Source organism: Haliotis rufescens, unplaced genomic scaffold (assembly GCF_023055435.1).
Source record: "Haliotis rufescens isolate VD_foot unplaced genomic scaffold, xgHalRufe1.0.p SCAF_5, whole genome shotgun sequence".
In the NCBI taxonomy this organism is placed as follows: domain Eukaryota; kingdom Metazoa; phylum Mollusca; class Gastropoda; order Lepetellida; family Haliotidae; genus Haliotis; species Haliotis rufescens.
In genome coordinates, this window is record NW_025964223.1 from 53,601,024 (window position 1) to 53,625,080 (window position 24,057).

Consider the following 24,057-nt stretch of genomic DNA (forward strand, 5'->3'; position numbering starts at 1 on the left):
TTACATCTGAATGTGAACATATGTCTATCTCACCTTATCATACATCACAACTAATCAAACATAAACTATTATCCTAATGTTAGGAGGTCCTGTACATAATGAGAAAGTCACAGATGCTGTTTCTATACTGTTAACATCTACAGTTTTTGTATTCATACCACACACAAACCACGCACCAGGAAAGCTGTGTATGCTGGGGTGTTTCACAGAAAATGCTGTGATGTTGGAGAAGTTGGGGCTGACGATGGAGGTGTACTTGCAGTCCATGTCTCCCACAACCAAAGCATTTGACTGGTCCATCCAGAACAGATGGTGTGAGTAGTACTGGATCCCTGAATATCTGAAACACAGAGACACAAGTGACCATCAACAGCTGAGAATTTGCTTGGCATTTAGACAGTTACTTAAACCACCAGAAGCATAGTTTACATCAAATTAATACAGAAGCATTCTTTTTTTTCATCTTCCAAATTCATTTTTCTACATTTTTTTATATTTTTTATTCCTGTATCCATGTTAAATATATATCTCTGCAGCCAGCGAACTACAGAGCTAAACATGAGAAGAACAATGTATAACTCTAAATTAAGATACAGGTGTATTTTAGACAAAACAATACAAACATTCACTCCACATTCACACACAGTAGATAAGGACAAATATATCTAAGATTATAGAGTAAACTATTTAATATAATATCTACAACACTTTTGGATTCCTCCTCCAAGACTACCGAAAACAACATTTCTTTCCAAAACTTCAGTGAAAACAACATACATTAAACCCCATGGTATGTTGTTGATGATAGATACAACTTGCCATCAAAGTATGCTATAGATAGGTATATCTGTTTCATCCAACAGAGACGTCATGACACATGATATGGTTCAAATGTAACATGCAGATGCTTATATCTCCATTGACATTACTCATTCAGATGTACTGCACTCCTCAGAAGGTCACTTTCTATATTTACAATGGCTGGAACTTTAAAACTTCTCAATGGGTGACAGCTATTATTCATAATGTCTGCATTAGCAATATTCTGACATTCAAATAACACTTAAAAGCTGTTGTTTACTTAAATATAAACACAAACAAAGAGTACTGGACATTAACTTTATAAAATTTTGACTTTTTTCCCCCACCAGTTGCCTGTCACAGCCGTGACCTACATAACATGTTAATGACAACATAATCATGTGAGAATCCCACTGTAATCTAGCCATTAAGTTGAAATTGCAAAATGAGGATAAATTGGATTCATGACTGACATTTTGACTATCACAGCTTGCATGAAAAAAATACAGGCAGGGCCTGGCTGAATATTTAACAGGTTATTTGAAAGTCAGACTGACGTGTCATTTTTCGTCTTGTCATCTGTAGGGTTTTTTCCACTCCTCTGTCACCTTCCATGGGTCATAATTATTACTAGTCACATCCTGGTTCATCCGTTCTCTGTCCTGACATCCACTCCTTCCACTGTTGCAGCCTTCAAGAACCGTCACTATGCCTGCCTTGCCATTCACACTCTCACCAACACCCTGGTTCATCCCTTCTGTCTTGACATCCACTCCTTCCACCGTTGCAGCCTTCAAGAACCATCGCTATGTCTGCCTTGCCATTCACACCCTCACCAACACCCTGGTTCATCTGTTCTCTGTCCTGACATCCACTCCTTCCACTGTTGCAGCCTTCAAGTACCATCGCTATGCCTGCCTTGCCATTCACACCCTTACCAACACCTTGGTTCATCTGTTCTCTGTCCTGACATCCACTCCTTCCACTGTTGCAGCCTTCAAGAACCATCACTATGCCTGCCTTGCCATTCACACCCTCACCAACACCTTGGTTCATCTGTTCTCTGTCCTGACATCCACTCCTTCCACTGTTGCAGCCTTCAAGTACCATCGCTATGCCTGCCTTGCTATTCACACTCTCACCAACACCCTGGTTCATCCCTTCTGTCCTGACATCCACTCCTTCCACTGTTGCAGCCTTCAAGAACCATCACTATGCCTGCCTTGCCATTCACACCCTCACCAACACCCTGGGTAATCCATTCTCTGCGCTGCCAAACAGCAACCCACCAAACTCTACCCAGTACATCTTCCACATACTGTATGTATACTATTATGTCTTGCCCTAACCATTCAATCCCTACCGGATCTAACAAGACTTCTCTGTCCAGCTAATCCCTATCCCCAGTTTGTCAAAAAAGAAAATTGAAACGGGCATAGGGTGGCTCAATGTTCTACCATGATGCTTTTAATAACACTGCTGGCTGTGAGACAAAACAGCATTCACTTGCCTATTTATCCCTTCTCCAAACACCAAACCAAGCAAGTCTGTTAAAACCAACTTCCCCAAGGTCAAAGACTAACATTTAGTCCTAGAAATAAAGTTATCTTACTTAAAAATATATATCTGCAAAACAAAAATAAAAAATCCAAATGGAGCCCTGAGCAATGCTTAGTTTCAGGCCAAGAGATGAGGCAATCTCGCCCAATCATTCTGGATTGATTTGGACTCCTTTCTTAATTTATTTTCTAGAGTCTGGGAGACAGACTACTAAGGTCACAATAAATAACTTTTTTATCTTTGGACTTTTCAAAAGAAAGAATTTCCTATGATTACTTGTGATAGAGCCCTCCTAGACTGCATAAAATAGCATACCCATGAATAGCCATACAGGTTTCATAGTGTCTACATGTACTTTAAATTGCCATTGTCAAACTACCTCCTGGATAGTGAGTCTTCTGACTGGGAGGTAATTGTGTAATAATTGAATCATAACATTAAAAAAATACAAACAAGGTGGCATTTCCAATGAAACATTTTTCAAATTGTTGAAGCCTAACTAAGCTTATTTCAAATTTGAAAACAAAACCTCAAAGCTATTCTAATGTACTTTATCATGTGAAATTATGACTACAAATACAGTGACCTACAAAACATGGACTTAGCAGCCTCCTCTGATAGCGACTCCATAGCTTCAGCCAGGGTAAATGTCAGTGTAACAATCAGTACATGGACAGCCATTTCCCTACAGCTGGCTGTCAACTGACACACATTCTCATCAAATACACACCACTATCTCACACCTCTCACAAAATAATTTACACTTGTTTGTCTCAAAACTATTCATCAGGATGTTTTTGAGGGGTCTTGTTACATTTCCCACTCATCTATACGCTACTTAAAAAGCATTAAATTATATATGTATAAATACATTGAGTAATAATGATAACGATGTACATTTATATAATGAGTAATCTTGACAAGAATAGCTGCTCAAAAACTACAAGGAAGAATAATGAAAATAATTAATGTAAACTTACGCCTGGAAATTATGTATGGAAAAATAAAAATGGAGAGAAAAATGAAGTTTTATACACTGCTGTAGCAGCTGGAAAACAGGTAGGTGTTGAGGTGAAGCCTAAAGTTTTCAAGACTGGGACAGAGCTTCAGCTCTAGAGAGAGGGAGTTCCAAAGAAATGGGACAATGTGAGAGTATGTTCTATAAGGTCCTAGAGATAAGAGAATCAGTTTAGTTCATACAGAATGTGTAGAGGTTTTCACCGTTTTTCAGCCACATCAAGACGAGTAATACCAACACAATTCTTCAGTGTGACCAGCCAATGTTTCAACCATTTAGCTCAGCAACTGACCACAATCAGCTACCCCAGTGTACAGAAACTGAACACAAAAGTTCATGCCATCTCAGCTGGGCATTCATGTCACAACATAAAATCAGTCTCACTACAGAAACCTTGTTCTTTCAAGTAGCTTGAAATCTAAAGAGGAACAAATACCTAATTTGAAGTGCCATAACATTGACTTTGTGTGTACACTTTATGAAGGCAGCAAACAAACCTGACTGCAAAAACGTACTCCAACTACATTTCACCACAAAATTATCCTCATAAAATATATTGTCATGCTACTGGCCCATTGTTGTGAGTCACGACATCATAACAACGAAGGCCAGACACAATTACACTAGTGCATGACTGTCAAATATGAAGGAAGTAAGTCATGGAAAATATATAACATCAACATTTATGTTATTACACTGAAAACCTTTTGTTTCATTTCCCCCCAAAGTTCTTGATGCAATAGTTAAAGGAAACGATTAAATAAGAATGTTCCACATTCAAAATAACTTTTTTTTCTTTTCTTTAAATATTTGGGGGCACAGGTGGCCCAGTCATATAAGGCACTGCGATTCTCTGTGCACAGTTGCATCCCTTGGGCACGCCAGAAACCTATGATTGTAGGTTCGAATCCCGGTTCGCCCTGATTTTCTTTCTAGGTTTGTCAGCACCATACTCGTGCTCATGGGTTTCACTGAAGAAAACGTCTGAGACCTGCATCACTTCGGGCCATCCTCCCAAATTAAGCTAACATGCCATGATATAACTGGAATACTGTTAAAAGCGGCGTTAAACTGAACTCACTCACTCACCTTTAAAAATTTAGTTCAGACTCACAATTAAAACATGCAAAGATTTGACTTGGATGAACAAGTGAAACATGTATCATCAAATGTTCTTACGTTGAGATGCTCTTGAAGTCTCCCATTTCCCTCACACTGGTCCGGACGTCCATGGCAAATGATCCCTCGGCACTGATGAGGTCCGCCATGTACAGGTCCTGGTTCTCGAAGGCCTTGATGTACCACAGGACCTTCTTTAAGTCCAGGTTGACGACAAGGCTGATGATTTGTTTACCCTGGAAGAATGGCACCGAGTCTATCACAATGTGATCCTCACCATTCAGGAAGGTGGACTCGATGGTGTTGGCTGTGGCCCAGTAGAGTCGTCCAGCAGTGGAGTCAATAGCCATGTCCCGAGCAGTTGCCTGGTATATGAAGTCACTGGACAGACTGTTGATATCTGATCTCTTGATCTGGGGAGGAATAGGAAGTAAACTGTAAGTGAACTGCCACTACATTGTAGTTTTATGTTTGTGTGTCAGTTTCTGTATACCCCCACTTCCAGTGATGAAATGTCTTGGTGATTGCTGAATCACTGTCATGATGCGATAGTGTCTTGTCTTGACTTGCAATTCAATAAAATGAACTTACTGCAACACTGACTACCAGATATATTTGTTTCAGGGTCTGTATGACAGACTAGGTGGGTTCCAGATTCCTAGTTTAGTCCCTGATATTAAGATCCTTAAGTGACATTCTAGAATTTTTGTTTGTTTGTTGTTTAAAGCCGCACTCAGCAAAATTCCAGCTTGATGACGGCAGTCTGTAAATAATCAAGTCTGGACCAGACAGTCCAGTGACTGACATGACGAGCATCGATCTACCCAGTTGCAATACGATGACATGCATCAACCATGTCAACGAGCCTGATCACCCGATCATGTTAGCTGTCTCTTACGACAAGCATAGTTGCCTTTTATGGCAAGCATGGGTTGCTGAAGAGCTATTCTATCCCGGATTGTCACAGGTCGACACTCTAGAAGTTGTCGTATCCATCAATACTTATGGAGTTCAATTTCAAAAAAATTTCAGTACATGTGCTTGTATCACGTGCTTGATGAAAGTACAAGCACCTGTGCCAAACTGTCAGCAATCAATCATGCCTTTGCTGATAGCCAGTGCAAGTACATACCACAGCTGGTTGAAACTCCGACCAGAATATCTTCTTCCCAAGCCAGTCATACTCAAGACAGGAAGCTTCACTGTTCTGAGCCATGTTTGTCCGTATCTGCTTTGTGTGGTCCAGGATGTGGACATACCCACCATCTTTGGATATCCACATAAGCATATTGTTATGCCAGGCTATATCTGACAAAATGAAACAAATAATAAATACATTATAAGTGATTCCATGGTATTTGATTGGCTAACCAAGCATTATCTTTTGCGTTTATGTTTCCATAAGCAAAAAATTAATTAGGCCATGCCTATAAAAGGATTGCTTTTTCCTGATTGGCTGATAATAGAATTAGCTTTTTTTGTTATTGATTAAATAAACAGTCTGTGAACTTAATATTGTTGACATATTTAATAATAAGAATTGACTTCAATATGTCAACATATTGAAGTCAAGTCTTAATTAAAGGATGATACAAAGGAATGTCATCCAGGGATACAAACTGTTGTATTGTACATGTTCATTCTTGCTTTCCTCATAGCCACATAACCCTATTATATTTCTTTCTGTCATTTCTAGGGTTCAATATTGTTATATTTTTACAAAAGTCAATGAGCTTTAGGTTTCTGTAGATGCCATTATAAGGCAAGCTATGGGGAGAAAACGTGCCACAGATCTGAGAAGATTAATTTACCATCCATCCTTCCTGTGATCTGGTGCTTACATATATTACGAATGCAATTCAGTTTAGCTCAGTAATGATGTTTCCGCTAATGTTTGTTTGCTTGTTGCTAAACGCCGCACTCAGCAATGTTCCAGCTAAATGAAGGCGGTCTGTTAATAATCGAGTCTGGACCAGACAATGCAGTGATTGACATCATGAGCATCGATTTACACAACTGAGATACAATGACATGCATCAACCAAGTCAGCGAGCCTGACCAGCCGATCCTGTTAGTCGCCTCTTACGACAAGCATGGGTTGCTGAAGACTGTAAACTGTCCTACCTCTTGCGGAGCTGGTGTTGACCAATGTGTGATTGGTGTTGTCAGATAGATCGGTCTCAATTATCCTTCCGGGTATACTCATTAAAACACGAACAGGTATCTTTTCTGCAAAACAAACATATATCTCTTGATCTCTTGAAGTGTATATGTTTACAAACAAATACCAAATGCTTTCTTTGTGTTCTTTCATTATTCCTGAAGAAATAATGCTACGGCACGGAACTCATCTGGCTATGCAGTCAACAGTTTAAAACTTAAACGAAGACAACACTTTAAAAAGTTTCTGTCAGCATGGAAAATGGATATTCAACGATTTTCTGCATAAATATTGAGGACGAAGCATGAAACACTAAAATCTGAGGAGAAAAATACATCCCAAAGTTCAAGTCCTTCAGCTGAACATGACTTTTGAGAGATGTCAAAAGCATGGTCAAAATAGTGTCACATTTTAAAATACTGCAAAAACAGGAATATATGTGTTGAAACAAATACCAAGTGTTCAGTTTTCCACTGCTTTTAGTACAAGTAAGATTCAAGCAATAATCACACCGGAAATAGGCTTCACACACTAAGCCCAATTCGGGAATTGAGCCCTGGCTTTAAGTTTGACGATCAACATATAAACCACTAGCCTACCCCAACACAATATTGGATATGAGGTAGAAAAATAACTTTCTCCATCTACTAATGCCAGTGAAAAAGCCAAAACATACCTTAACCCACCCAGTGGCAGGGCAGGGCAGGGCAGGGCGGGGCAGGGCAGGGCGGGGCGGGGCGGGGCGGGGCGGGGCGGGGCGGGGCAGATACAGGTTCATGATGACACTAATGTTGTTGTCACGGTACATGAATACACATCATGTATTTTGGCTCTACATAAACCACTCTAAGCACATGTTTGTGACTGCACATTAAAGGAAGTGTTTCTTGCATGGGTTTACCTGCTTTAAGAGTCCTTCCAATGAAAATGTCCGACCAGGGTCCAAGTCCTGACTCAGAAACAGCTCGTACCCGGATGTTGTAGCGAGTGTCTGGCTGGAGCTGTTGCACCATGACCGTGTTCCCTGTTGCGTTGATGGACTGTTCTGTGTTCTCCCTGTCCTCCACATCGAACAACGACAACTCATAGTCCCACTGGTTCCAAGCTCCCCGGCCTGCAGTGTCATTTAAAAGTATTTGTTATTTTAAAACCATGTAACCCCATCACATGAGCATCAAGTAGACATAAAAAAACCTACTAATACTTGTATGTAGGTAGTCCTAGCACACAGTAAAGCATGGAACCTGGACATCCTTTAAGAGTGTGTGACACGCATGCTCCTGCGTTCAAATCCAGATCTGCCTTGATTATTTTTGTAGGTTTATTAGCATCATAGCACCTTCTTGTGGGTTTAAAAGGTAGGGCTGGCTAAAAAGATTGATAACAAGTATTTGTCACAGAAGTGACGAAATGTCCCCCGCCTGTATATACACCAAAATACCAAATATGAAGACAATCCAGCGATTAGTTCTTGAGATATCGCGGCAACACCGTTTTCCAACTCCAAAAGCAGATTTGCCTGCTGTGACCTTGAAAATAGGGTCAAGGTCACCAAAACCGACTGGTGTCTGCGGTGTCTGTATATACACCATAGTTCCAAATATTAAGACAATCCTGCGATTAGTTCTTGAGATATCGCGGCAACACCGTTTTCCAACTCCAAAAGCAGATTTACCTGCTGTGACCTTGAAAATGGGGTCAAGGTCACCAAAACCGACTGGTGTCTGCGGAGTCTGTATATACACCATAGTTCCAAATATGAAGACAATCCAGTGTTTAGTTCTTGATATATCGCGGCAACAAACAGGTGGGACGTACGGACGGACGTACGGACGGACGTACGGACGGTCGTGAATACTATATCCCCCGCTTCGCGCTTTCGCGCGGCGGGGGACAATCAGAATTATCGTCGATGGGAAGAAATATTAACGATTATCAATATGAAATTGTTGTCATCGATAATAACTTACATCAACTATTGTCATGAAATAAAGTTTAGATTTACCGAAACAGACTTTTCATTGTCATAATGTCATTTGCCAAATACGGAAAGCAACTGTTTTGTCATATCTCAAATATCCACAAAGTAATCATGTGTCACTGCTCACAAGTGGCATGAAATCTGTTGATTTCTTTGAAGATTTTCTTGCACAATTGCATGTGGAAACTTCTCCGATATTTATCGATAAATGATTGATATTTAGTTAGCGATTATCAATCTCTATGATCTACCCGGTATATCTTTAGACAGCCCTATTAAAAGGAGTCCTTTACCATCTAAGACCTGCATTAGTTCAGGCTTTTCTCTCACATCAAACTGACATGCTGTGATATAACTGAATACTGTTCAATGCAGCGTTAAACAAAACTGATTCATTCATAAGTCTGACCATTGATACATTGAACTATCGATATATTGCAATTGTTTGCCCTACTATAGTACGATATCGATGGAATTTAAAAATGCCAATAGCATTGTCAATAGTATGCATAACAATTGATAGTTGCGATGGTTGCAATTAGTTATCAATAAAACATAAATTATGAAAATTTCAAAGCTGCCTGTGTATTGAATACCTAGGATCACTATAAGTTTAGATTAGAGTTCCTTCCCTTTGATTTGACATGTGATAGGAAGGAAACAGCCAACTTTGAAATTATCAGCAATACTTTATTAATTTCTCTTACACTGTTTTATATAATTATCAAGCCTTAAAGATGGTATACTACTATGAAAACAGCCCCAATAGTCCAACTAGTTAAAAGTGTAAATAAACAAGTTGGTATCCACACCCCTCTTGTAATTACCTTCATCAGCTACTACAGAGTGAGTGAGTATGGTTTTACGCCGTTTTTAGCAATATATTCCAGCAATATCACGGCGGGGGACACCGGAAATGGCCTTCACACATTGTACCCATGTTGGGAATCGAACCAGGGTCTTCGGCGTGACGAGCGAACGCTTTAACCACTAGGCTACCCAACCGCCCCAAGTGAGTGAGTGAGTTGGATTCATCACCGCTTTTAACTGTATTCCAGTTATATCACAGTGTGTCAGCTTAATGTGGGAGGAAAGCCCAAAGTGATGCAGGTCTTTACCACTTCGGTGAAACCCATGAGCACGAGTATGGTGCTGACAAACCTAGAAACATGTCGTGGTGAAAATCAGTGACTAGAATGCCAATAGAGGACACGAACATGCACATCTGTACTCACCTTGGTATTGCAGTAATGGAGGGGGCTCCCATTTTATGTGTACTTCCGTTGGTTCAAACAATGCTTGGAGGTTCATAGGTGCTGCGTGTGGAACTGAAGCAAGGAAGAAACTCTACATCATGGGCCATTGAAATCAACTAGACTGAGGTCAGTACTGACTGAAATATGTGCATACACTACAGGACATTACAGGGGAAATATCTGACTCTGGATAGTTAATAAAATAGCAATCCTTGTGTAAATATGCATGCTTTCTCATTTCTTTGTTGTTTAACGCCGCACTCAACAATATTCCAGATATATGACGCCGGTTTGCAAATAATCAAGTCTAGACCAGACAATCCAGTGATTGACATCATGAGCATAAATCCACGCAATTGGGATACGATGACATACATCAACCAAGGCAGCGAGCCTGTCCACCCGATCCCGTTAGTCGCCTCTCACAACAAGCATAGTCGCCTTTTACGACAAGCATGGGTTGCTGAAGACCTATTGTATCCCGGTAAATATGCATGCACTGTTGTAGATGCATGATGTTCTGACCTACCATCTGTCATAAAACGATCCTTGAAATGTAGTGTGAAAAAATATTCTAAACCAAAAATATTGGGGTCACTATTTGGGGTGGGGTGGGGTCATCAGAATACCAAATGGTCCCCCTACTGTAAGTCTAGATGTAGTTGTAAGTAAGCTGTACTGGAACTAAAACTCCAGTATTTCACTCTACCTGGTGTTGGCTGCATTCTGGGGTGGTACATGTTCAATCCTCGGTAGTACTTATCGAAGAACAGCAGCTCATTATGTCGATACTTCTCAAATCTTGGATCAAATTCTTCACTTAACATTTCAGAGCCATTGGTCCAATAGAAGCGATTATCATAGCCAGTGAGACTAATGATGTGTTTGTAGCTTGGCAGAATGACATCAGGTCGAATATCCTGAATATCAGACCCATCTACAAAGGAGGAAAGCATGGTGTTCTGTGTGTGGTTGGGGAAATAGAGACGTACTGTCTCAAAGTCAATCATGAAAGCTTTCAGATGGTTGATAGTAACAATTTGGGTTGGCTGCACACGTTGCTTCTGACTTATGTCCGCAAGATCAATACGATATAAACCTTTGCCTTCTCCGTCTTGGGTGAAATAGAGAAATCTGAAATGCAAGAAAAAGATATTAACTCTTAAAGAATTTTGTTGGGTTTTTTTCAAATATTTTTTCATGCATTTATCTGTTCAGTTCTTTTGTAACATCAAAGTACTTGTGATCAGTCAGTGCATTAGTACTCTTTCGGAAGCATACCTGGAAAGTACACTACTGATCTTAAAGCCAAACTTGCTGTATAAAAATAAGTTCTTTTTTCATTAGATATACTACTCAAAAGAAGATCAGGAAAGCAATTATTTCATATGACTATAGTTGGCTATATATGGCCATGACAGATTAACTATAGTCATGTGAAAAAATTGGGTGTTCTTAACTTGTTTTGAGTAGGATATCACGATTGTCAACTGCTCACCCATTCACAGGATCCACCTTCAAATCACCAGGGGGCACTGGCAGACTGTCAACAACCACAATACATTCATCTCGGGCAAGCGGACACCCAAATATCTGAAGAAAAACAACCAACACTCAACGCTAAAATCATTTCAAAATAGTCACAACAATGATGAGCTTAAATATTTAGATTCATTTAAGCAGTCATAAAATATAACTAGAAACATAGGCATATCCAACATCACCCTTTACTTGGCATTAAATCTCATCTTAATGCATGTAGTCCTTATAAGAACTTAAAGTATTTAAGCAATTGAGCCACAGCAAACTATTAAATATCTTTCTTCATACACTTAAAGCAGAGTCTTCAACTAATTTTTTGTGGTCTACTTTTGAAGATTGGACAGGTATGCAGTAGTTATCTCCCTTGATGTGCCATTTTCCCATTAAACACATGGCAAATAGCCTGGTGTAATTGTGTAGTTATACAATTAAATCTGAACAGGGGTAGGGACCTCAAGGGAAAACACTAACCTTATTTGAGTAATTGATATGAAATATGTGCAAACAACAGGATGCTAGACATTGCCTAATTGTCGGGATAATTAGTCGCTATCTATTAGTGATAACCTCAGCGTCACCAAACATTTGTCTTCATTCATGGAGAGATGCCGAGGGGATATAATTGTCCTGAAATAATCTTATTGTTTCCCATTCACAACATTGTACGTAATTTGGTTTATTTGTTCTGTGAACAGTAGCAGTCTCAAAAGGTGTCCCAACCATACGGCTTACCATGGCAATAACAAAATATATTCCTGCTAGAACAGATCAAATACAACTGGACTGAAAGAAATGGCACAGTTCTATGTTTTTATAGAACATTATTTAGGGACTGGTCATTTATCATGGGGAGGGGTGTCATGGGAAAATGTTACATGTATAAGGGGGTGGTCAGCAAAACATGATACAGTCCTTAGACCAATCTAACACCACCACCCCCTATGATATATTATCCGTGCCTCACCATGTTAGCTGAAAGAATGATCAAGCAGTGATGTGTCGGAATGAAACACAATTTGGGTAATTCTTAAGATGAATGTCTTAAAAATACATGTTATCGTATCCCAATTGCGTGGATCGATGCTCATGATATAAATCACTGGATTGTCTGGTCCAGGCTCGATTATATACAGACCGCCGTCATATAGCTGGAATATTGCTGAGTGCGGTGTTAAACAACAAACCAAACCAAAACCAAACTTAACAATCCAATCTTACCCGATTTCTACTGACAATATAGACCCGATCATTGAGCCAGTCAACACTGATGACTGTTGGCTTTAGGATGCTTGGGAACATGTTTTTCCTCATGGTGTCCGCTGATAGGGAGACTTGCTGTACAGTCTCATTGCCGTCACTCACAATGAAAAGTTGCCTGCGAATGTGGATCCCAACACCTGCAGAAAGTAAAACACTATTAATACTTTTCCCAGGATAAATATCTGTACACATATATCAAATTAAACACAGGTAAATAAATGTTTTTTTATATTCGCTGAACTTACATTTGTAAATGGCTAGCAGTTATTGAACGTGTTCTTATTTCAAAGTCATACATCATTTTGAAAGAGTTCAATGTCTTTTTAATAATCAGACAACTGTGAATGTATTATGGCCTTTTCTATCAAACAATTAATTATACTGTGTTTTATCAAATCATTATTCCCAAATAGATTACAATTAGACAAAAGCTTGACATGGAATTCATTATTTTCCAATGTTTATCCATGAGACATGTTCCTGAGATGTTCACACTTGCTAAACCAGTATATGACATATTTTCATATATTGCTCAGAAGTAATCATGTTGAAATTGTAAGTATTGCATAATTCTGGAACTTAAACTTCATGCTACAACCATATAGGAATGATATGAGAACCTTTCTACCTTGTCAGCAAATGCTCGACTCATTAACATTAAAACAAAGTCGTTCTAAGGCAAATTCAGGGCCATCTTGCACAAGCCTTTATACTTGACATGTATGTATGAAGCAAGGTTGGGTGAGATTTTCATATCATTGTTCCCACCAGTGCAATCCCCGTGGTGTGAAGTAGCATCACACAGTCAACCTTGTAGAACATTAGGGTAGTACTGGGACTCAATGTCTTGTTATATGAAACATGCTGTCAAATAACACATCAAAGCCTAGGGTGGTATTAAAAAAATATAATACAATGATGTGACCATCAAACCTAACTGTAAATTACAACTGATTTCCTCACAACAAATAGTGACTTTAAATGTGATACTGCTGGTCTCCTGAAGATATATAGTACTTTCAATAGAAATGCATAGATTTACATGAATATATCATTTGTATAATTTAATGCCAACAAACAACAATTTATTTTCTTGCTATATGGAAAAGCCTATCCCTAATATTGAAAAAAGTTTTTTAAAAATTCAAAAATGAATCTTTTGGTTCATTGATTTTTTTTATACAAATGTACATTGGTATTTTGTATTAAAACTCTTTTTTAAGGTTTCATTAAGTAGACTAATTTCAAATCAACCCTAAAAAATATATTTCATATATTACTTCAGCTCTTATCTCCAAGAATATTAAGTATTAAAATCAGTTAGACAAGAAATAAAATTGGACTGACAAGAAGATTTTGATAAATTGAAGAACAATTAGCAACTGACGTGTAGGTTCACATACATGTATATGATAAGAAAACTATCGAGCAGGTAAGTACTTCAAAGTAATATGTATTCTTTGGAACACAACACTGCCAATTTTTTTACTAACTCTTAGAATAAGCACACTGTCATGAGGGTGACTGATTAAAATGAAATAGATCATTAACAAAGGACACTGATTAGGTCTGAAATGAATGGTGTGAATTAGTGAAATACACACGGTTATCACACTGATGGGAGTTATCATGTCATTCACATCAGCTTCTGTGACTTGCAAGACTCAGCAAGAAGAAATATCACACTGCTCTTAATGTATTATCAAACCAATTATGTTAATCACCAATTAACATACATGTATTTGCACTAAAAGAAAGGAACTGCATCATTGATGGGAAGATTGCTTTTTGTAATTAAATATTTGAAAAAATAAAACAATTTAAAGTGTTGTATGAAACAAAACTGATATGCTGGACAATGTTGGAAAGTATGGAATAAAAAGGAATTTTAGTGATCACAGAAGCTGATGCTAAACACAGGTCAACATAAATGTCTGTCAACATCAAATGATAATCAATGAAAACAAACATGATACAAACATTAGCAAGTGATGACTGAAAAGGAGTGGGTCTGTAACAACATTCATGGGAACACCAACAACATTGAAACTTAGTCTTCGTGGGTGCATTACAATACCTTCAATGTCACCCGACTGACTCTCATACACTGTTTCCACTCCTAGGTAGGTATGCATGGCAGAGAGAGCAGACATTAGACAGAGGACAGGTAGATCGAGAGGAAGAACTAACAATATTACGTTAGAGCTAAGTAGGATGAAGAGAGATGGGTTTTAACGCTGCACCCCAAATTATTGCACTTACATAGTGAAGTGCATGCACGTGTTTGTGTGTGTATGGCTGCTTCTAATGGTCCGGACTGATGCCGATTTTATAGAGCTAGCCCACTGCGATACCATGCTGCAGTTTAACATGAATACTCCACTCAGACACAGCGTACTGACTCCAAGCCGACCAGTCCTTGTTTTAGCCCCTTAATGCCGAGCACCAGGCAGGGTAACAACAAGTTCCATCTTTTAACGTCATTTGGTATGATGCAGCCGGGGATCGAACCCCGAACCTTCCGCTCTCCGAGTGGACGCTCTACCACTAGACCACGGAGGAGGTCAGGATGTTAATACGAGAAAGGGATAAGAATGGAAAGAAAAGAAAAGTGAGTAAGTCAGGTATAACGCCGCTTTGAACAGTATTCCTGTTATACCACGGCGTGTCAGCTTGATGTGGGAGGAAAGCCCAAAGTGATGCAGGTCTCAGATGGTGACCACATTGGTGAAACCCACAAGCACTGGTATGGTGCTGACAAACCTAGAAACTAATCGGGGCAAACAAGGATTTCGAACCCAGGTTTCTGGTGTGCCCAAGGGATGCAACTCTGCACAGCGAATTGTAGTGATTAAGACGACAGGGACACTTGTGCCCCCAAAAGAAAAAAGAAATAGCTGAAGAGAAGTGAGGAAGAGAGGAAAGTGGCAGACATATGTCAGAAGAAGGTAAGAGAGAGTTAGAATTTTAAAGTAGAAGTAGGTTAGGTAGGATAGATAAGTGAAAATTATATCAGATGAAGAAAAGTATTCACAAGACAGAAATACAGTTCATATAGAAAGAAGAATTTTTTAACTCTTGAAGCAGAGATAGGATTACCAGTTACAGGCAGAGATAGTTGAAAGACTACATGTGTATTTCCAATATGGATCAAACAACACATTTCTAAATTCACTTGCCACAACACCACTTTCTATATCATTTACAGGACTACTACTGTTCTCTGTGCATCTGACATAGTTGCTACACAATTCAATGCTTATCTTAGTCAAAACAAATAAATTAATGCTAATTAATGGAAAGTATCAGTGCAATATAGGTCGTTGTGTAAGGTAGTGTTTTTTGTAGAGATCAAAGACACTACCATTATCTTTTCCAGTACTTTCATCAAGTGACAATAAATTATATATACACAAAATATTTCATTTACAAAGATGAGATACGCCAATCACTTCATTAACACAGGTGAGATAAGCCCATCACCCCATTATCAAGGGTGAGATATGCCCATTATCTCATTTACATAGTCAAGATGTGCCAATTATCTCATTGAAACAGATGATGATGGGACAACCATTACAGTGACAGCGGGGATAAGGGCCAATTATCTCATCTATATAGAAGAAATATTCATTCATATCATTTAAAATTATGGGATATATTGTTTAAAAAAGAACAAAATATTTAACATTAATATACATATATATGTTTTGACTGGCTCATAATTAAAACCATTTCATAAACAAGTGCTTCTCTACGGTTAACATCTAACTTGCAGCACTAGCTAGTCTCAAGGTGCAAGTTTCACAATCAGTGTTACAGTGACACCAGCTCTTCCTGAGATCTGTTCACTACTCCCAACACTGTTGACCAGGGCCCACTAACACTAAGCGACCTGAGTCCTACGACCATCGTAACTCCCATCCTTTAACATAGGCTTACGATAGTCGTAGCGCATAGTTCGCTTTGTGCTGGTGGACCCAGGACCAGCAGGATCAGGCCTGCACGAGACAAACGATCATGGATAGGTGGAGTACATATCAGCATCACCAGTGTACGACGACATAGCGATGGTCACCCATTCAAGTACTATCCATACTCAGGGTCCACTACGGCAGAGTACAGCATCACTAAGGCACGACGGCACAGCTGAGAGATGGTCACCCATTTAAGTACTATCCATACTCAGGGTCTGCTAAAGCAAAGTACAGCATCACTAAGGCACGCAACACACCTGAGAGATGGTCACCCATTTAAGTGCTCTCCATACTCAGGGTTCGCTAAAGCAGAGTACAGCATCACTAAGGCACGACGGCACAGCTGAGAGATGGTCAAATGTTTAAGTAATATTCGTATTGAGGGCCCATGACAGACATCCAATCCCCATTTAGTTGCTTTGTACTGCAACATTGGGTATTGGAGACACATCTGTCCTGAAATGCTGATGAGAGGGTATTACCATTAACTAAAGCTGTCAAAGAGGTTCTAGGTTCCTGTACCTGTTATGATATTGCTCTTGTTGTCTTCCTCCAGGATGGTGTCAGCTAGACTCATTATATTAATTAGGTTCTGCTTCAGCACCCGATTGGCTGAGCCCAGGATGAGGAACGGTGTCTCATTGGCTGATACTGCAAAGGAAAAAGATCGCCATGACGATTTGTTTTAAAACTCATTTTCCTTACTTGTCTTGACCAGACAGGCAACAGTAAAACAAATAATTGTTGTAATTATTAACTGATTCAGTTGTTAAATAATACGTTAACTATTGGATATATTCTAGCCATATACACCACCTTATATGTAAAACATGTTGCTAGTAGCTAAAATGTCACACATGTTAAAATAGAGCAATGATAAAATCTGTTTGGAAACAAAACCCTGACTTCATCCTCTGTTTTAGAAAACAACTTTCTGTTATTTAAGAGCAGATACCTGGATATGCATGGACTGTATTGTCTCTACAGCAACATGACCGTATTACAAATGCACATATACAACACAGAAAGGCAAATTTCATAATAAGTACAACACAAAAAGAAAAGATCTACTTCATGATCTGTCTCTCTGTACAAGTCTACCAACAAAATGGCAGCTTAGTCTTGCAGGAAACCCTTTCCTCCTCCTGGTACCAATACTCAAGTAGAGTTTACAGACATATAGAAGTTGAATGTAACAGTGTCAAGCAGTTTAATTATGGATAGCAACTTCTTTATTACACATACAGCAAACTATATATAATAAACTCGAAGGAACCACAAATTTTAATTCATTTTAACCGTAGCTCGTTATAAGCATATATACAGTATACATGGATGGGACACCAAAACCGTTTGTTATATCATCAGTTCGTTATAAGGGTGTTTGTTATAAACATAGTTTACCCGGGTACTCTACATGTTTCAGGGCTACTTCTTGTCCCTTCTTACGTTTGTATGTATACGCATGTCGCGTTCGCCCTCCCTGTCATTCACCTGGTGAAGAGGCAAGAGTGAGTGAGTGAGTATGGTTTTACGCCGCTTTTAGCAATATTCCAGCAATATCACGGCGGGGGACACCAGAAATGGGCTTCACACATTGTACCGATGTCGGGAATCGAACCCGGGTCTTCGGCGTGACGAGCGAACGCTTAAACCACTGGGCTACCCAACCGCCCCTGAAGAGGCAAGAAGTAGCCCTGACATGTTGTGTATGTATAGTAAAGAAGTTGTTATCCATAATTCTCCTGTAAGCACTGTTAGAGTAGATTCATGCTACAGTGTGAGTTAGATCATCAGATCAGATGTCTCCCGTTGTTGCTAGTCACTGCAGTCATCTAATCTGGCAGACAGCAGACCAATATCTCTTCATACATACTCTGGTATATGAATGGAAAAGTTGAATGCTCTACCTGTCAGTGCAGAAGCAAGGCACCAATGATGACGCATATGCCATCTTTATATGACACTCTCTATCTTATATATATGCGTGGCATTTATAGTGAGTGAGTTGGGTTTAACACTGATTTGGAAAGTATTCAAGTTATATCACAGCATGTCAGCTTAATGTGTGAAGAAAGCCCGAAGTGATGCCAGTCTCATCGGATGACCACTTTGGTATAATCCACGAGCACGAGTATGGTGCTGACAACCCTAGTAACATAATTGGCTAACCGGGATTCGAACCAACAATCACCTGTGTCCCCACATGTCATTCATAAACAATATACCATATATGACCGCAGATAAGCTGACCCGTAGATAAGCCGAGGTATTAACTTGACCATTGAAATACGAAAGAAAATGATATGAGATATAAGATATAAGATATGACCCGCAGAAAACTAAAATAAATAATCTGATGACAGAATTCCTGATTTGTTGTGAATCAGGTAACACACTTTGGGGTTTTTATAAGCTGAAATAACTTGGAAAAAACAAGGCCCAGAAAGACTATACTTCATCCATAGCATACCACCTAATGTCTTTTGGTATAACGTTGCAGGGGATCAACCCACCGACCTTCCGCTCTCCAAGCAGACGCTCGATCCACCAAACCACAGAGGCGGTATGCATGTTTTAGAAGAATGGACTGAAGCAACTTTAACCTTGAAATCAAAACTACAAACATCTACACACACACAGGGTGCAAAATATGTGGGCTACAGTATGCACTTCACAGTACATGTATATTGTTACAGGAAATAAGGTAGGAGATATATTGTGATGTCAGCCATCAGGTCGATGAATCTGCCTTCAATTATCCAAGGTAATTCAGCATGATGATGTTCCCCATTACTGAACTGTCACAAGGTGCACCTACAGTGCTAGGGGATACACCTGAAACCTGATCCTATCAGAACAGGAAGCGGTGACGTTACTGACAGCCTTGAATGAAAAAATGATGAAGTCAATAACAATGGTGTATACTGATATTGTAAATATCAGATGGTCCTGGCAGGGGCCAGCTGGTCAACTTGTCTGCTAAAGGGAAGTGACATGGAATATTACATAAAAGACATCCATGATGGTGCTATGACACGACATGGGTGATACGATCTGTTATACCATTGGTGATACAATTAATATATGCTCATTATTCCATCAAAGTCATCCTCTGTTACAACCATCAAAGGGCGGTATTACAGTAGGCAATAACTACATGGGTCTTCCTTAGGTCATTCCATGTGACATTCACATATTGAATTGGATTCTTCAAAGAAAAATAGTTTGGGATATGAATACAGACCTGGAAATAATCAAAATAATGTTATTATTGGTAACAGTTGGAGCTGTTATATAATTATTGTTATAACTATATGGTCGTTTTATCAAAGACCACATGGGCAGATTTTTGTGTTTCAGTAATATATCACAGCATGTTGGGTTAATATTGGATGAAATCTGAAATGTGTTGCAGGTCCAAGACATTTACTATTTTGGCAAAACCTGCATAGATATAGTGCTGACAAACCAAGTTTCATTATCAAGGCAAATTTATGATTTAAAACTAGAAATCATATCAAAATACAACTCTACAAAGAACCCATGGCACTCAAGATAAATGATCCACTCTTGCCTCCCCCCATAAATAAACCACCCTTCTTCCAAATACATGCTTTCAGAGAGTGTAAGTGAGTGAGTCAGCATTCAACAATATTCCAACAATATCAGTGTAGGGGACACCAGAAATAGGCTTCACAGATTATACCCATGATGGGAATCTACCCTGACCTTCAGCAGACAAACCAACGCCTTAACCACAAGACTACCCTACCTCCCCCACATGCTTGTCAAAGGTTTCTTCCTTTGCACCAATCTCTCGTGGTATAAGTTGCCACTGATGTATTAGGTCTAAACACCATTTCAAATATGTATAATTGTTATCTCCAAACTGACTGTATTCAGCTTTATTCATCCTCCCAAAAGTTCCATCTCTCGAAATGTTTGTCTTAAAAAAAATCAATCTTCTTCCCATTACTGTTAATTTCATGTGCAGTTTCTTATTTTTTAATAAATATCAAATAACTTGAGGCCATATACAAGTTAATAAATGAGACAATCATTTCTGAAACTGTCACGTCTGATATTTCAATCTTCATTCTGGAGAAAACTCTGACTACAATGGCAAATTCCCTCAAAAATGGACTATTATTCCTACACCAGTTTGCCCATAAAATGGAAACAAGTTTGACATAAATGTGAGAGAAGAGAAATTTAACCAAACCAATTATCTGTTCACACCAATGTAATGAAACAAGCTCTGCACATGTTCACAATTAGAACTATCAATTTCACAAATTTCTGGCATCAGATCCTTTTTTTTCTCATCATTACAAACCGACAGCTCCTATCTCCTATCTTATTATCCGGAAGATCGCATTTTGATCAGCACATTTTGCACCTTCTTGTAACAAGAGCCTTAATTGGAAAATGTGGTTTCATTACAGTAGTTGACAGAGGGCATGTGAGCAGTGTAAGTTAATTGGCAGCAGCTAATATGAGGGCACTTGCAGTGACATGGGACTCTCGTTCATGTTGGGTATTCGGCTTTCATCAACACTGGATGGTTGACTTATTGTATATTCAAGACCAGGGCAATTCACAGTAACACTAGATCCTCTGCGCTTAATACCATATCTACATTATCGTCTCTTCTTGCTTTATGGCTATAGGTGAATCTATGGTCTTGTGAAACACACGTAACACATGTCGGATTGACACTTGATATGCTTGTAGTCTCTCATGCTTTAATTTAGTATTCCGTAAATTATTATTATAATCTCAGTATTAATCTTATATACCTGTCATAGTATGCAGATTGAGTACTCTGTTAATAAAAGCAACAAGACCTTTTCAGATTCGCAAGAAATCTCTGCAAAAAGCAGAGTTGACTGTAGGATTTCAATTTTATCATGAGCATCATCAGTTGTAGATGGAAAAAAGCCTGAAAAAAAACTAATTTAATTTCATCATCCTGCCATAAATATTTTTTAAAAATTTAAAAATTTAAAGTGTTGAAAAAATTTCACACCTTTTTGTTTAAAAACATCTTTCTAATTTTATTTTATGTCATTCAGCATACAGAACACAAAATCCATTTTCTTCTATGAACTGTATATAGTAAAACAGTGGGAGTTAAACTACTCTATGTAAATATATATAAAACATCAACACCAGAGTAAATAGAACCAGTCTCGATTATCTGCTGAAACTAATTACATTGACGAAAAGCAAAATTGATGTGAAAATTAGAGGAATGTATCACTGGAAATCAGTGTTGACATCAGGTGTTGGCCAATAGGGTAGGCTACACACTATCTGACTTGCTTGAGTTCAGTGTTTAACATCTGAAGTAAAAGTAAAACTTGAAGTCACCTATTTTCTCATTTCTTTTACAGGGCACACTGATTCATCTATGCAAACAATGAATCTGTTTCACACATTTGTATACAATGAAAATAATGAACGTGTACCCATCATGAGATCCCATCATGTGGCTAAATGTGATTGACATTATACAAAAACTGGAAATAATCATTCTTCGCTCCACTGGCCAAACAGAAGAAGAATATTTTTAAAACTTACTTATGAAACCTTACTGCACAATCATAAATACCACAACAGCAGATTACACTAATGAGGATAATTTAGGAATCTATGGAACGAGTTGCCTGCAAGAGGTGTCTGTTGGAAGCACTGAGATTGTAATTTTAAGACAAGTCTCTTGCAGTGAGGACCGCCTCCGTGGTCTAGTGGTAGAGCGTCCGCCCGGAGAGCGAAAGGTCCGGGGTTCGATCCCCGGCCGCGTCATACCCAAAAAAGTTAAAAGATGGTACTTGTTGTTACTCTGTCTGGCGCTCGGCATTAAGAGGCTAAAACAAGGACTGGTCGGCTCAGAGTCAGTATACTGTGTCTGAGTGGGGTATTCATGTTAAACTGCGGCATGGTATCTCAGTGAGCTAGCACTATAAATCGGCATCAGTCCAGACTAGTACAAGCAGCCAAATAAACACACACACGTACATGCATGTCGCTATATAAGTGCAATAATCTTGGACGCGAGGTTAAACCCCATTTCACCTCACCTCACCCTTACAGTGAGTGAGTGAGTGAATGTTGGTTACTGCTGCATCAGTACTGTTTCAGCGGGTCACAGGGAGACGTGATACAGGTTATTACTGTGAGATAACAAACAGCTTTATCCCTCCCCTCATATTTCACGTGGTATACTGCCAGTGAGTTATAGTAGTTTTGACAACTGGATTGTTATAATGCACTAACTGACGCTGACACCGATTTATTCCTGGAGCAATCAGGAATCTCAGAGAAAACAAGGACATTGAGAAGCAATAAGTGGATAGGTGTTTGTAAACATGATTTATTTCAGTGATGGAACACCCTCAGAGGTCTCAAGGAACAGCCAGCTAAAGTAGAACATGCTTGTGCTCTCGTCCCTCCACAGGGGGGCAGCCTAGTGGTTAAAGCATTGGCTCGTCACTCCAAAGACCCAGGTTCGATTCCAGACATGGGTACAAAGGGTTAATCCCATTTCTGGTTTTCTCCACCATGATATTGCTGGAATATTGCTTAAAGCGATGTAAAATCAAACTCACTCACTCACTCACTCACTCATCCCTCCACAGAAATAAATTGCAGAAATCTTATCTTAAAGATTGTTTGTCAAAAATAGAAAACTTTCCAATGATGAAGGTTCTGGTGATGGAGTTTGCAGCCCCTCCTTGAAGATGCAAATATATACCTACAATTCTCATAATGAACTGTGTTTGTCCAATCATTTATGGGACAATTCACCTGTAGAGTGCATGGTTCAGGTGAGATGAAATAAAGAACACACTGAAAAGTCATCAGGACAAAAACATATTGAAAGCATATTGAATGCTTTTCAGACACGTAAAAGTTCTGCCAAGTTTCACCTTAATGTGCATCTCATTCTGACTAGACTCTTGATAATGAGTAAATGAACTGGAGTTGAGATAAATGAGAATAAAGTATACTGTGTGCTGAATGGATGGATAAATTGATTGCTGTGCAGACACATGGTTGGAAATATCAATGGATGTATGGTTGCCTAGCCAAATGGATTGCTGTACAGACACATGGTTGGAAATATCAATGGATGTATGGTTGCCTAGACAAATGGATTCCTGTACAGACACATGGATGGAAATATCAATGGATGTATGGTTGCCTAGACAAATGGATTCCTGTACAGACACATGGATGGAAATATCAATGGATGTATGGTTGCCTAGACAAATAGATTGCTGTGCAGACCCATGGTTGGAAATATCAATGGATGTATGGTTGCCTAGACAAATAGATTGCTGTGCAGACCCATGGTTGGAAATATCAATGGATGT

The 24,057-nt window shown here is 39.0% G+C and overlaps 1 protein-coding gene across 1 annotated transcript in view; it reads right to left on the minus strand.

The window, feature by feature from the left end:
- Window positions 1-24,057, minus strand: part of LOC124126219 (proto-oncogene tyrosine-protein kinase ROS-like) — a 169,464-nt gene that overhangs the window by 34,246 nt on the left and 111,161 nt on the right. The window contains exons 9-18 of the mRNA XM_048383716.1: window positions 17,198-17,326; window positions 12,657-12,835; window positions 11,395-11,489; window positions 10,606-11,030; window positions 9,876-9,968; window positions 7,561-7,773; window positions 6,623-6,727; window positions 5,631-5,806; window positions 4,559-4,911; window positions 177-340 (exon numbers count right to left, since the gene is read on the minus strand). Coding sequence (XP_048239673.1) covers window positions 177-340; window positions 4,559-4,911; window positions 5,631-5,806; window positions 6,623-6,727; window positions 7,561-7,773; window positions 9,876-9,968; window positions 10,606-11,030; window positions 11,395-11,489; window positions 12,657-12,835; window positions 17,198-17,326 — 1,932 coding nt within the window. The remainder of the gene's footprint in view (window positions 1-176; window positions 341-4,558; window positions 4,912-5,630; window positions 5,807-6,622; window positions 6,728-7,560; window positions 7,774-9,875; window positions 9,969-10,605; window positions 11,031-11,394; window positions 11,490-12,656; window positions 12,836-17,197; window positions 17,327-24,057) is intronic.